Raw genomic sequence first — 15,970 nt, forward strand, 5'->3', positions numbered from 1 at the left:
GGGCACGTCACACCAATGGTCTCTGATGCTGCCTGTGTGCCGCAGATGGATCCTGCTACTGTGAGCGGAGAGAGGCCTGTGAGAGAGAGCTGCGCGAGGAAGAGGAGGGCTGTGCTGCAGTGCAACAGGTGGAGGATTCATCTGCCGGGAGCTGCAGACAGTGGACATGGCAGAGTGGAGACAGCAGCAGGAGCAGGACGCTCACCTTCAGCCTGTACATCAGTGGGTGGGGGCACAGCATCGGCCTCTGTTGGAAGATGTCTGTCCCTCCTCCGGTGGCTGAGTCCTCAGTCCCTGTTCTCTTGTCTCCAGCCCTCCAGGCGGTGCATCCACGAAGGCAGAGAAGGCCTCCAAGTCACTTCAGAGACTTTGTTTGACCCCTCTGGGGATGAGAAATAGTAGTGAGACCCTACGTTCCTGGAGAGGGCAAGAATACAGCCTGGTCTCACTGGAAGCGATGGTTGTCTACCTAGCTCTTCCTAGCTCGAAAAAAACAAAATTCGTTGTAAAGAGCATACCTGTAATGTTTTACAGGTATGCTCAACAACTACTCTAGCCTTCATTTTACACCCAGAAAATTGAGTTTAAGTGGTGAGGTGTTCGCAGAACAGACGTTTGAAGCATTACTAAAAGAAATGAATTTATAAGCAATAGGAATAGGCAGAAAGATCTACATGAAGTGTTGATATTTGATAAGAACAAACTACACCTCAGTGATTTTTTTCCCCTTTGGATAAATATGAAAAGGCTGTAGATGTTCTGCAGTGTGTGCAGAAATGGAGACATGGGCATGATGGAGGACATGCTCCAGCCCATGCATGCTTTAACACACACACAAAACCTCACACTCATCTGCCAGTTCATCACAGTTCATCACAATACTTAATGAGACAGGGAGAAGTGTAAGAACCGTCAAATTTTTTTTTGTTTTAATGTGATCTCTACCGTTTGAAAAGAAGGGACGTCTCATCTTAACAGAACTAAACATGAGATGATCATACAGACAAATATCTTGGTACATATGCCGTAACTTTTAAATATGGTACTCCTCACTGTTTTTTGTTACATCAAAATGTAAATGCAAAACACGATGGTACATCTTAAACAATAGTTGGTGACTGATGTCCTCATGGTTAACAAAACAATAACACGGTAAAGACTTTAAATAATGAACTTCCAAGTAACATGTTTTTTTTTCATCTTTTTTATTTTCCAAAACGGGTTTGTAGCATTTCATAATAGAATCCTGCACTTGCAAACACATCAGGCTAGATTCCTGTCCCATCCAAACACACAGAGCCCAAATATCAATCGTCAGTTAACTTTAACTGTCAAACATCTTCTTCCTATCAGACTTGTCCTCAATGTTCTTACGCCAGTCTCCAACATCACGCAGTTGCTTGTCCTGAAAACAGAGAATATTCAGATTATTTTAGATAGCGCAGATAGAAAAATGTAAATGAAAACAATCAAATATTGACGCCAGGTGAGATGGAAAAAAATAGAGAAACAAAAAAGATGAACAGTTCTATCAAAATTCCACTACAAATGTAACAAGAAAGTAAGAATTGCGAAATTATTGGCATAGTTTGGTTTTCCAGTGTTTTTACTTTGTATCTTATATACATAGACAAATTCATGGATACCTTTTTTAAGTCTGCATGAAGTTTGAAGGTGTACATTTAATGGTGAGTTTAGCATAGCTTAATTCAATAGCCCGGAAGATCCTGGCCGTCTTTTTCCGCGGTAGAAGAAGATGGATATGCATCTTTTTCCATCATAGAAGAGGATTGTGTATATTGGCAAAATAGTTCAAAACCGTTATCTAAATTACAGGATTTTGCATGTATTTGTGAAAACGGTTTAGAGCATTCGTTAACGCTATCAAATATCAATATCAGCATTTACGATAGGCTTGGGAGAAGGTGTTTTTCCTTTCTTTTGACAGGCGCTGCCATCGATCCTGGTAGGCATCCAACAGTTAAGCTAAGCTAGGCTAAACTCATCATCCAACATACCTTCAAACTGATTGCATAGACATACAAAAGATATCCACAAGTTCGTCTGACCCTATTGAAGTATCCCTTCAAGATGTGGAACAGAAACACAGATGGGAGAGAAAAGGAAGCTGACCAAAGAAGAACACAAGACAAGCCATTGAGTTGAAGTTTTAAGATCACACCCACTCCTTTGTAAAGTACCCACCTCCTCTTTGACCTCCTTCTTCACTTGTTTGAGGTTGGACCTCAAGTCCATGTTCACTGTATGCTTGGAGCCCAGCAGAGCTTTGAGCATGGCATCAGCGGACATACGCACTTTCTTCAGCTTGGGCTTCTTGAATTTGCCTCTCAGGTCGACGATCTTGATGTTGAGGTCCAAGACCTTTGAGTTGATTTGGGACAGGACATGGGAAAGGTGAAATGTTGCAGTAGGGAACCATAATGGTAGCAACCAACAGAAACAAAAAAGGGCAAAAAATAAAACTTTCAGGAGTTAAGTGAAGTTTATTTACACATCTCTATATTACAGTTAAGTCTAACAGGGCTTTACATTTACATAAAATTCACATTACACTCTCCAAAATGGGTAAATAGAGTAAAAGACAACAGCGCCCCCCATACCTGCAATTGCGCATAAAAGGTTGCATAAAGTTGGAGCCACATGTGTAAGGTGAGCAAAACAAACCTAAATGGAGGTTCTGAAAAATCATAATTCATATGCTGGGTCCAAAACATTACCAATAGTAGCATCCAACTTTGCAGAGGACTATAGGAGGCAAACAGTATAACAGCAAAGTGCAGCGGTTGAGCACATTCTAGATGTAGAGACAATCATGACAGCATGCAATACACATATGATATAACAGTACAATTAGTAGCCGTAGATTGTGATTGGGATTCCATAAATGAACTATCTCACTCGTGAAAATAATTAATTCGTCTTCTCAAACAGGAAATATATTCAAGTTATTAACCCACCACATAGAGATGGACACTTTTCAAAACAATTTTCATAATTTCATCAGATCACTAGAACTCAATATTAATGTCCAAAGTGGTAGTGTAAATAGATTTTCCCAATTTACCAATCACACCAAATTTCTCAAGAAAGAGAGGAGGTTTATGGACGTGGTGAGGGAGGACATGCATGTGGCTGGCATGCCAAAGGAAGATGCAGAGGACAGGAAAAGATGGAAATGGATGATCCGCTGTGGCGACCCCTAATGGGAGCAGCTGAAAGTGGTAGTAGTAGTAGATTCTAAATTTCCCAACATTCCACTGGTCTCTCCGTTTTCCAGTATGTAAAACATTCAGTAGGGGTGTAACAGGACAAATGTAAAGACTTGGCTAAAGCTAGAGAGGCCTTACCTCATCTAGGACCAGTTTCAGTTTAAATTCGATGCAGTACTTCTCTTCCTCACTGATGTGAATTTGCTGATGCAGTTTTGTGCAAAGTTCCTTAAGAGGAAACAACGTTTTGTTAACTGTGTTTGGCAAGATATTATGACAAAAACATGAAACAGTAGGACAAGTTTTCCCAGCAGATGTTTCCGTTGCTCTGAGAATAATAAACCTGAGTAGGAAATTTTATACACTACTATGAGTAACTACTTCTGCTACTGTAGTCAATCTGCTACGCTGAACCTGTTAGGCTAGTCCAGAGACAACGTTTATTGCTCTTTTCTTCAACTTCTTCACAGGAATAATGAGTCTCCTTTTAGGACTTAAAAGACAATGAGAACTTTGAGGAGGGTTGTTTCTTGATAATCAGTGGATTCAGTTCATCTGAAAGGAGTATGAGCATCACATTGGAATGATATATACAGTCTACTGTCTATTTACGGAGGGATATGGATAGCCTGTTGTCAGTATCCTGAGTGATATGAATGGTCTACTATTTATATATAGAGTGCTATGTATAGTATAGTAACACAGTATTAACTGTACCCTGTACTATGTTAATCTGTTGGAGTCCCTGGTGTTCTTGTGGTGTGTGTGTGTGTGTGTGTGTGTGTGTGTGTGTGTGTGTGTGTGTGTGTGTGTGTGTGTGTGTGTGTGTGTGTGTGTGTGTGTCAGTATGTACTGCAGTCTTCAAACATTTTAACTTGATTCACTGCTGTTGTAGTACCCTAGTCTGATATGCAGATGTGCAGTCTCATTTTTCAAGGTCCAATATTAGGTTTCAATAATTCCCTTTTATGTCTTTATGCGTGCTCAATAATCCAGGTAAGAACATCAAGAAAAGTTGAATCAGTTCGTCTGGACACAATGTTTATTGAGAGGAGAGAAACATTTCATCACTCATCTGAAGTGACATATTCAGACATCTAAGTGACATCTTCATTGAGACTGAAGATGTCACTTAGATGAGTGATGAAATGTATGTGTCAGTTAACATTGTATCCAAATGAACTGATTCAACCTTCTTTGAATTCCTATTTAACTAACCCCTACATGATATAAATTGTCTAATGAAGCCTGACAACCTCCTCTGACAGTGAAACATAGAGAGATAGTTTACCATCAGCTCATCCTTAGAATAAGGCAAATCCAGAGGAGGGCACTTCTCTGACAAGTACTTTTCCCTCTCGTCAGCCTTTACATTTGCTTCAGCTTCCAGTAAGTCCTTTGCGACACCGAGCATGCAACTCTGTAGAGGACACCATCATCTCATTTTAGTTATAAAGAAATACTAAGGCACTTATCAACACAAAAAGGGGGAAAACTACCAAACAGAAACATTTCTGAGGGAGTCTGTGAATTCATCCAGGTCATAGTTATCCAAAGGAATTGAATCAAGTGCAACTGGACTTGGTTATATATCCATGAAGACGTTTCGCCTCTCATCCAAGAGACTTCATCAGTTCGTGCCTTTCTGACTAGACCAATCTAGTCTGACTGGCTGGTGATGAAACTCAGATATTTAGCCTCTTTGGAGTCGTTATCAGAGCTATTGATGTCAATGGCTCTTTTGTGTTCCGATGTTTAGCAACGACAGTCGTTATCAGAGCTACTGATGTCAATGGCTCTTTTGTGTTCCGATAAACATCGGAACACATTAATAGCTCTGATAATGACTCCAAAGAGGCTAAATATCTGAGTTTCATCACCAGCCAATCAGACTAGCTTGGTCTAGTCAGAAAGGCACGAACTGATGAAGCCTCTTGGATGAGGCAAAACGTCTTCACGGATATATAACCACGTCCAATTGCACTTGATTCAGTTCCTTTGGATTTCTGAGAGAAATTTGTTTGCTTGCTTCAGCTGAATGGTAAGTTCAGTCTATTCATTTCAGAGTAATGTGAGAGATCATTGGTCTTCTACACTTCTAGGATATTCTAAACAGTCCACCATTAATTTCTATTTTTCACTAAAAACAGTTAAATATCTCAAAAGGCATAAGTCATACACAAAATTGGAACAGAAGCACAAACAACCTTAAAGCGCTGAAGATTTTAAAAGATAATGGCATTTATAGCTTAGACAGCTTATTAGAAAAAGAATAAGAAAAGTACATTTCCCAGAGAGCAAGTGTGGGTTGGCTGAGAGCCAAGAGAAAACACATGAAGTTTTGTCATTACGATACAGAGAATGATTTTAAGAAACATGAGGAATGTACTTCAGATACCTTTAAAACAAGTTATTAGTACATAGGTAGTTGGAGTGCTATTTTAGGTTAAATAAACTTCTAAAATCATAGGAAGTTTAACTAGCTCATTAACCAGGAGGGGAGAAGAGAAGGAGGAAAGAATGAAAAACAGAAAGTGTTGTTCATTATTATTCAAAAACTTCAATGATAGGATTAGTTTGAAAACTCATCCCAAGATTGTATATGTGTAAGAAAAAATGTGTAAAAGAGGGATATTAAGATGACTGTAGTTCACTGATTGCTCAGAAAAATTCAAGGGGGCTATGTCAATATGACGTACAATTGAAGGAAAGAAGGAAAGAAAGAAAAGAGGAAGAAGTCTATGAGGCTCATGAAGTGACTTGAGACATCATCAGCTGTTGATTTTCCAATCTACGAGAAAATGTTTTACAATGAAAGTTAAAGATTCAGTATAAAACAGTATCAAACATAAAAATAGTACACAAAAGCAGGGAAGAGTCCTTAAATTATGACAGAGGGAAAAGAAATACAGAAAAGTGTTTTACATACAGCAGGACATCTGAAACTGGGAGAGCATTCCACCTTTCCTTTTTATGGGGAATTTTTCAAACTGTAAAGTTAATTTGCTTAAAACTTAAGTATCGCCAAGAAGAATATAAGCAACTTGGACCATAAGATGCTGAATGTTTCGGTGTTTCATGTGTGCATATGTAAAAAAAAGATAGTGTGCTTTGCCAAGCAACAAGCCCACTGCTAAAGATGTGAGCACTATCAGAAAAATATGATTTGTGACTTACTTTCAGGTTGTGCTTGCGGCTAGAGGACAATCTTTTCCTGCAAAAGAAAGTAGAGAGTAGCAGCATGTTTTTTTAATGCCAAAAATAAGAGGTGTGGAAATCACAGAATTCACAGTCAAAATAGAAAAAATCATACAATTTGCAATAAATCACTGTCAAATTCCTGGTAGTGCGAAAACCTAATTAGCAACAAAACTGATCTAATTCCATAAGAATGCAGGTGGGTGTACTTACTCAGTGGCCATTTTGGTGGCTATATCCCCACACCTAACAACGAGAGAAAAACAGACATGTAACAACAGTCACATAATGTTATTACTGTGTGACAGTGGCACAGACTAAATGTTGCACTTCTCACAGTTCATTAAATTTCCCCTGGCTCCTGACAAAGGCACTAAGCCCCATCATTCTTTGGTAATGTAATGTACAGTGAGTTATATCACTATCACTGGTGTCTGCTATTATTGTGCCCTTCTACTATTTGCACTCGACATGACATGCACATGTGGTTTTGTCTGTGATATTGATCTACAACTGCTACTTTCGGCTGCTCCTGTTAGGGGTCACCTCAGCGGATCATCTGTTTCCATCTCTTCCTGTCCTCTGCATCTTTCTCTGTCACACCAGCCACCTGCATGTCCTCTCACCACATCCATAAACCTCCTCTTTGGCCTTCCTTTTTTCTCTTCCCTGGCAGCTCCATATTCAGCATCCCTCTCCCAATATACCCAGCATCTCTCCACCACACATGTCCAAACCATCTCAATCTTGCCTCTGTTGCTTTGTCTTCAAACCATCCAACCTGAGCGGTCCCTCTAATATAATCATTCCTAATCCTGTCCTTCTTCAACACTCCCAATGAAAAGCTTAGCATCTTCAACTCTGCCACCTCCAGCGCCGCCTCCTGTCTTTTCGTCAGTGCCACTGTCTCGAAACCATACAACATAGCTGGTCTCACAACCATCTTGTAAACCTTCCCTTTAACTCTTGCTGGTACCCTTCTGTCGCAAATCACTCCTGACACTCTTCTCCACCCTGCCTACACTCTCTTCTTCACCTCCCTTCTACACTCCCCGTTACTATTGACAGTTGACCCCGAGTATTTAAACTCATCCACCTTCATCACCTCTACTTCTTGCATCCTCACCATTCCACTGTCCTCCCTCTCATTCACATATATGTATTCCATCTTGCTCCTACCGACTTTCATTCCTCTTCTCTCCAGTGCATACCTCCACCTCTCCAGGCTCTGCTCAACCTGCTCCCTATTGTCGCTACAGATCACAATGTCATCCACGAACATCATAGTCAACAGAGACTCCTGCCTGATCTTGTCCGTCAACCTGTCCCTCACCACTGCAAACAAGAAGGGGCTCAGAGCCGATCCTTGATGTAATCCTACTTCAACCTTGAACCCATCTGTCATTCAAACTGCACACCTCACCACTGTCACACTTCCCTCATACACATCCTGCACCACTCCTACATATTCCTCATACAATACCACACCTCCTCTCTTGGCACCCTGTCATAGTGTGATATGTCATTTGACCCTGTCATTTGTCTGTGATATGGATATGTTGCATTATTTGGCTGATTTTGTGATTTGAATCTCCTATCCTTTGCTACTGAAGATATTAAGCACAGTGCTTCCAAAACTTTTTCTAGGGACCCACTTTTTGAAAATCACAAACCATCCCAACCCAATTCACAATAGGCCTTATCTATAAATCGTGAAAAGAGTGAATCTGTGCATAAATGAACATTACTGACAATTTCTACTGCCATTTCCGCATCACCTTATATATTGTCTTGAAAAGGTAAACCAGCCATTTTGAAGAGATATTTATTTGATAAATCATGACTTCATTTTATGCACGCATTATTAAAAGCATAAACACATGTTAAATACTTCATAAATGAGACCAAATAAATGCATTTAGGCAGAGTTAGTAGGCTATCTCATTATTTTTACTTCCTCTCATCAGTAAAACAATACAAACATTTTAAATACTTTATAAATGAGACAAAACAATTGCATTTATGTGGAGTTAACAGGCTCTTGTTTTTTTCTGTCATCAGTAAAATAAACAATGTACGCTAACCTTTCATATTAGATTCAATTTTATAATTACAATTATCAGAACAATATGAATATTCAGTGCTATCAAAAACATGCTTCTTGTTGAACGTTTTTTGAAATGCTCATGAGTATTATCAGAACAAGTAGGCTTGTGTTTAAGTGCAGTGATTGTTATCAAATAGTCAATCTATTTAAACAGTTAACAATCAAATCGTTAACCACATAAGGTCTATTCCACATCAGATCTCATTAGGCCCATTAATGTGTTATTTCCTCATCCTGAATATTTTCTTTTTAGGCCTATATTTCCTTATCCTGAATATTTTCTTTTTAGGCTTACTCCAAATATATAATTGTGCATATTAATTTTACTTACACGTTGCTAATGTGATAGGTCGGCCTGCTTGCTTGTTAGTATTGCATTCCAGTTAGTGATGGAACCCAGCCACTGAGGATGCACAAGCCAGTGCATTCTTAGTGCCAAACCCAAGCCCGGATAAATGGGGAGGGTTGCGTCAGGAAGGGCATCCAGCGTAAAATCTTTGCCAAATCAAATATGCAGATCATAAATCAGATTTCCATACTAGGTCAGTCGAGGCCTGCGATATCAATGACCGCCACTAGTACTTTTGGCCGGCAAGGTGCTGGTGGAAACTATGCTACTGCTGGGCGAAGGAGGAGAGGGGGAAGGCATGTCCAGAGGCAGTGACAGAGGATTGTGGAGGCAAGAGTGAGAAATGTGAATGTTGGCACTATGACTGGTAAAGGGAGAGAGCTGGCTGACATGCTGGAGAGAAGGAAGGTAGATATACTATGTGTGCAAGTGACCAGGTGGAAGGGGAGTAAGGCCAGGAGCATTGGAGGTGGGTTCAAACTATTCTACCATGGTGTGGATAGGAGGAGAAATGGGGTTATTCTGAAGGAAGAGTATGTCAAGAGTGTGTTGGAGGTGGAGCGTGTCGGACAGTGATGAGTATGAAGCTGGAAATCACAGGTGTGATGATGAATGTTATCAGCGCACATGTCCCAAAAGTTGGGTGTGAGATGGAAGAGAAAGAAGAATTCTGGAGTGAGTTGGATGAAGTAGTAGAGGGTGTATTCAAGGAGAAGAAATTGGTGATTGGAGCAGCCTTCAATGGGCATGTTGGTGATGGGAGCAAAAGTGATGAGGTGATGGGCAGGTATGTTGTCAAGGAGAGAAATGTGGAAGGACAGACGATGGTGGATTTTGCGAAAAGGATAGAAATGGCTGTGGTTAATATGTATTTCAAGAAGAAGGAGGAACACAGGGTGATGTGGAGGAAAGTGCACACAGGTGGACTATATCTTATGCAGGAGACGCAATCTGAAAGGGGTTGGAGACTGCAAGATGGTGACACGGGAGAACATAGCAAGGCAGCATTGGATGGTGGTCTGTAGGATGACTTTAGAGATCAAGCAAAGGAAGAGAGTGAAGGCAGAGCTAAGGATCAAATGGTGGAAGTTGAAGAAGGAAGACTGTTGTGTAGAGCTCATAGAAGAGCTAAGACAGACACTGGGGTGGTAGTGAAGAGTTGCTGGATGGCTGGGCAAGCACTGCAGAAATGGTGAGGGGGACAGCAAGGAAGATACTTGGTATGTCATCTGGACAGAGGAATGAAGACAATGACACTTAGAGGTGGAATGAGGAAGTACAGGAAAGTATACAGAGGAACAGTTTGGTGAGGAAGAAGTGGGATGGTCAGAGAGAGGAAAGTAGACAGGAGTACAAAGAGATGAGGCATAAGGCGAAGAGAGAAGTGGCGAAGGCAAAGGAAAAGGCGTATGGTGAGTTACATGAGAGGTTGGACACTAAGGAAGGAGAAAAGGACTTGTACCGATTGGCTAAACAGGGATCGAGCTGGGAAGGATGTGCAGCAGGTTAGGGCGATCAAGGATAGAGATGGAAATGTGCTGAAAAATGAGGAGAGAGTGTTGGAAGGAGTACTTTTGAGGGGCCGATGAATGAAGAAAACGAGAGAGAGAAAGGGTTGGATGATGTGGGGATAGTGAACCAGGAAGTGCGGTGGATTAGCAAGGAGGAAGTAAGGGCAGCTAAGAAAAGGATGAAGAGTGGAAAGGCAGGTGGTTCAGATGACAAACCTATGGAGGTGTTTAGGAGAGATGGCAGTGGAGTTTTTAACTAGATTGTTTAACACAATCTTGGAAAGTGAGAGGATGCCTGTGGAGTGGAGAAGAAGCATACTGGTAATGATTTTCAAGAATAAGGGCGATGTGCAGAACTGTAGCAACTACAGAGGTATAAAGTTGATCAGCCATAGCATGAAGATATGAGAAAGAGTAATAGAAGCTAGGTTAAGAGGAGAGGTGATGATCAGCGAGCAGCAGTATGGTTTCATGCCATGAAAGAGCACCACAGATGTGATGTTTGCTTTGAGGATGTTGATGGAGAAGTATAGAGAAGGTCAGAAGTTAGATTGTGTCTTTGTGGATTTAGAGAAAGCATATGACAGGGTGCCGAGAGAGGAGGTGTGGTATCGTATTTGAAAGTCGGGAGTGGCAGAGAAGTATGTAGGGGCGGTGCACGATGTGTATGAGTGCAGTGTGACAGTGGTGAGATGTGCTGTAAGATTGATAGATGGGTTCAAAGTCGAGGTGGGATTACATCAAGGATTGGCTCTGAGCCCTTCCCTGTTTGCAATGGTGATGGACAGGTTGATGGACGAGATCAGGCAGGAGTCTCCGTAGACTATGATGTTCGCGGAGGACATTGTGATCTGTAGCGAGAGTAGGGTGTAGGTTGAGGAGAGCCTGGAGGAGTGGAAGTATGCACTGGAGAGAAGAGGAATGAAAGTCTGTAGGAGTAAGATGGAATACATATGCGTGAATGAAAGAGGAAAGCGGAATGGTGAGGATGCAAGGAGTAGAGGTGAGGAAGATGGATGAGTTTAAATACTTGGGGTCAACTGTTCAAAGTAACAGGTAGTGCAGAAGAGAGGTGAAGAAGAGAGTGCAGGCAAGGTGGAATGGATGGAGAAGAGTGTCAGGAGTGATATGTGACAGAAGGGTACCAGCAAGAGTTTAAGGGAACATTTACAAGATGGTTGTGAGACCAGCTATGTTGTATGGTTTGGAGACAGTGGCACTGACGAAAAGACAGGAGACGGAGCTGGAGGTGGCAGAGTTGAAGATGCTTAGATGAGTAAATCATTGCGAATTTTATTTTTATTGTTGTAAACTTATACATGACGACTGGTAATGCATTTAAGAGAAAGTTTGTGGAGCTGGCAGCTCTAGCTGTCAAACATACATGTACTATAACGGAGTGTTACAGAGAAATTGACACCATGTTTTGCAAAAAGTATCAAAACTGAAAAAGGTTCAAGGTTCTATACATTTATATGTATCAATTCAAAAGAACCAATTCCCTGAAAAGAATCGGTCCACCCTTCACTAATTCCAGTCCGGTGTACAAGAGGAGAGTGCAACGTGCATATCGGGTGCAGCGTTCAGTCTTATTTCTGGTGGAAACCATGAGTGTTTTAGAAATACCAACAAGCTCCCTCGTGTAGTTTAAAGATGTACTGCAGATATAAATCTTAAATAAATGCCTATGGATGAAATTCTGCAAATTTTATTTGCAGCTCTGTTGCAGGAGATTTTATTTGGTGACAAAATAAAATCTCCTGCAACCCACCTGCGGATTGTGACCCAGTCTCTGGGAATGTCTGATATAAAGGCATACATACACTAATTGAATTTGATATGACTTGCATAATAAACTATGATAAATGTTATCTCTGCAGGCCACGAGTATATCTTCTTTTAACATAAGAGTAATCTTACGTAATTACTCTTGTTTTTTGGTTTGAAACTTTCGTTATTTAGTGAAAACGTATTTTAACATAGCCTTGCAAACACTGATACGGGTGCTGAAAGCGGTATTTTTGATTTTTGGTGTAGTTAAAGTTTGTGAAAGCTAGAAGCAGGCTAAGTCGATGTAGCTGCAGTGATGCTACAAACAATGTAATCACTTATAGGTCTGTACATGTTGTTTTTTGCTGGACTGATAATCTAGCGTAGTGCTGAGCAAGAGATTGTCAGTCCTCATTTTTGTTCTTTGTACTGTCAAGTTCACACACATTTGGTTGTCAAAGAGCCTGCAACTGCATTCTATAACAGCAATCAACTGACTCCCATAACTGCATTTGACTACTAGTTGTTAGCTGCTCAGCACTACCCTTTTTGGGTTCTTGGACCAATACAAGTGTAGCAGCCCTGTAAAACATATCCCTGTTTCTTGTACTGCCAAATTTTCCCAAAATAGCTTTGCTTTTGCTTTGCTTGTTTGGCCCACTCATTACAACTTCTATTGATGTTGCATTCACTGCCACATTGGTTTACTTGCTAAAGAAATTCTTTGCCAGCAGTTCCATTACGCTGTATTCTCAACAAAAATACACAACATTAGCATTGCCAGAAAACCACTTTCTACGCACTTCTGCCCAGCTGTTAACAGGCATTAGCAGCATTTGTGTCCTACTCAGCCACAGAAAACCATCCAAAACAATGTGCATCACTCATTCTTGTAAGCTATCATAGTCATCAAATAGAAGAATAAAAGTTGGGAACATCAGTGCACTGTGATGACATTTTATCCAAAATATAATTGAATTAACAAACGTCTGAATTGAATTCTTTATAAGATGGCTTCCATGGGTGACTAAAATCCCCATGCAAGTATCTGATAAAGATTGAAGATGTGAAATAATGAGTATGGGTTCGTCTACATGTCCTGTCTTGTGGTGTTGTCACATCATTATACATTTCTTGATCTTGTTGAGCATTGTATGACGTGTGTCAGCTTTATTAATACACGAGAAAAAGGAATAAAAGAAAGCACTTTCCTATGACAGTTAGGGGTCAGTTTCATATCAGATAACATCTGATATTTGGTGGCCATTCCATTTTAAATGTTCTGGTAATACAAACACAGTTCTGCCATTGAAAGCCCTGTTGGGATAAGAAGCCTTAGCCTTTGCAGTGTTAGAGCCATGCTCTACCCAGTGATCGACACAGGAAATAGAGCCTCTCACCCCAGCAATGTTGGAGCCATGATCTTCCCATTGCATACAAACGGGTAATCAATCCATACACACAGTGACTGGAATCAAATCAGTTCCATTTCAATTACAGGACAGTGTTTATGTCTCCTCTCTCTACTACACTTTGAGAGCGTCAAAGTGCCACATATCTTAAACAGGCTTCCAGTATGTATGACCTGGGATGGCACAGCAGATTAGGACCCTATTCCTAGCACCACAGCTGTTCCTTGTCTTCAGAGGCCCAATCACATCCTTCCTAATGTCGTCATCATGTCAAAAGCATTTGGGGGAAAAAAAAGACCCGCCACAGTCATCTTAAAAGAAAAGATGTCTACGACTCAAGAAAGGCATCTTAAAACACATAGCTAAGTAAAGAACAAACAAATGGTTGTTTGCTGTAAAGCCAGCTGGGGGTTGCAGTTCTCTGAGGCTAACAGTATATTTTGAGACCTGTGAACTAGAAGAGAGAAGGGCCTCGTCCAACCTTGACTTGACAGCGTGTTTCCCTAGAAACGAAATATTATCTGGGGTCTAAATTCGGACCCTGATTTTGTCTTAAGTGCCTGTGTTATGGAAGCCCTGTTTCTGAAGGGTTCATGGTAACCTAACACCACAGCCGGTGGTGCCGAGCCTTGGCTTTTAGAACATCCTTTAGATGACCAAGACATTAGAACATAATGTAAAAATAAACCCTGGGCTGTGCAGGCGCATGTATGCTTTGTCCAGTTGACATGGGTTTAGCCCTCACAATAAAAACTATCCGTATGTTAAAACCTTGCCCTGCTTTCAAAGGAAAAGTGAGTTAAGTTGTAGGATTTCACTGTGTTAGGACAAGAGGTCAAGAAAAAAGAAAACCTGAGAAAATTCTGCCAGATCAGTAAGGGTATTGATTGCAGCTATCAAGTGTATCCATCGTCATGCTGCAGGGGTTTCTATTATAGAGGATGCCGCTTCAGTTTTTGAAAACCATTTAAGTGCTGTCCATCTCTCAGAGAAAAAAATCAAATTTGTTGTTTGGGGGAGGGGACAACCTCAACTGTGAAGTCAGGACAAGAACCGATATAAGCAAACACAGCAGACTGGACCAGGTTGCCATCCAAAACTGTGGCGCTGACAGGAGGATAAACACTGAGGGATCACTTTCAAATTTATGGCTCGTAGTGGTGTAGCCTTTCAGCAACCCATCATTAGTCTGTACATCATCGCTTTACTGCGTCTGAGCATTCTCCTGCCCAGTATGCAGAAGAGCTGTGATTTATTTTACATATCAAAACTGTTTACATGACCCACAACAGTTGTGAAACCCAACAAAATCATTTAACGTGCATGTAGGAATAAGAATGTGTGTAACGGTGATAGCAAGTAAAATGTGTCTCGAGACAAGTAAATTTGATTTTACATTATCTGAAAACAGTTTGTCACTGACTATAAAGACTGAACACTATCTGTTCACCGCTATACAAGACATAAGGCTTCTTGTGTGACATTGAAGCTTTTCTCCATTCATGGTCATGGGTGAGATCATGGGTAAGGCGATGCTGTAAAAAGCCCTCAGCCATTAGGTAACAATCAGTCACTGACTTCGCTAACTTGGCTCCAACCCACCAGTATATGTCAAATATTCAGCAAAAAGTTCTAAAACCAAATACTTGCAGATTAAAACCTCAAATCTAAAATTAGATTGCATTGAAACATCCCAATGGAGCCACAGCGCTTTCCATCAGTAACCATAACAACACAACAGTCATGCAAAGAAGACACCTACATGCACCAAAACATTGTACTAACAACTAGGGTCTCAAGACGATGTGGAGTAAACACAGCAAAACGGTGTATTGCAGTAGGATGATTCCTTACCTTGCTACTGAGAAAAGCTGTGCTTGTCAGCTGAATAGAGACAGACTGCAGGACGGGCAGTTGAAGTGTAAAGAAGGTATATATTGCATTCTCTAATGGCCCTCTAAATCCTTGACTTTCTCTTTATGGAAGTGGATTACTACTCAAACCAATGAGCTGGCAAGGTCATGAAATACAGTACAGTCTCATCTGCCCCCTTCCTCAGCCCCCCTCATTATAAATAACCCGCCCTTTAAAATTGTTATCCTTATTATCTGGTGCCATCATGCTTCTCATGTGCAAGATATGGAAAGGTAATCAATCAAGGGCCATAAGTAAATAACAGCAGTGCTGGATATCATACTATACAGACCAATATTTTGTGGTATAACATTGTACAACATGCTTTTTTCTTAGAAAGGAAATGCCATAATCAGTCCATCCGTACCTTTGAGGTGTAGTGTTGTTGATAGATGCCTGATGACGGCGGCATCATTGCTCATGTATGATGAACTAAATCAGTTCATTCCCATGTGTCAACAAGTCTGTAAAAAGTAGAG

General features: G+C 40.8%; 1 protein-coding gene across 1 annotated transcript; it reads right to left on the reverse strand.

The window, feature by feature from the left end:
• Window positions 1-912: 912 nt before the first annotated feature.
• Window positions 913-15,515, reverse strand: LOC130113829 (troponin I, fast skeletal muscle-like). The gene is made up of 7 exons (XM_056281489.1): window positions 15,432-15,515; window positions 6,642-6,674; window positions 6,408-6,444; window positions 4,522-4,650; window positions 3,369-3,458; window positions 2,206-2,382; window positions 913-1,405 (listed from the first exon to the last, which is right to left on the reverse strand). Exons 2-7 carry the CDS (start codon window positions 6,650-6,652, stop codon window positions 1,325-1,327), a joined length of 525 nt encoding a protein of 174 aa, XP_056137464.1. The 5' UTR covers window positions 6,653-6,674; window positions 15,432-15,515; the 3' UTR covers window positions 913-1,324.
• Window positions 15,516-15,970: the final 455 nt, after the last annotated feature.

The sequence above is a fragment of the Lampris incognitus genome, chromosome 6, assembly GCF_029633865.1.
Source record: "Lampris incognitus isolate fLamInc1 chromosome 6, fLamInc1.hap2, whole genome shotgun sequence".
NCBI classification, from domain to species: domain Eukaryota; kingdom Metazoa; phylum Chordata; class Actinopteri; order Lampriformes; family Lampridae; genus Lampris; species Lampris incognitus.

Excerpts from the sequence above, each read along its gene's own strand:
- LOC130113829 (XM_056281489.1), bottom strand. Across the intron at positions 4,651-6,407 it reads GCCGCAAGCACAACCTGAAA|AGTTGCATGCTCGGTGTCGC; the intron begins GTAAGTCACAAA and ends TGTCCTCTACAG. Across the intron at positions 2,383-3,368 it reads TGAAACTGGTCCTAGATGAG|GTCTTGGACCTCAACATCAA; the intron begins GTAAGGCCTCTC and ends ATCAACTCAAAG.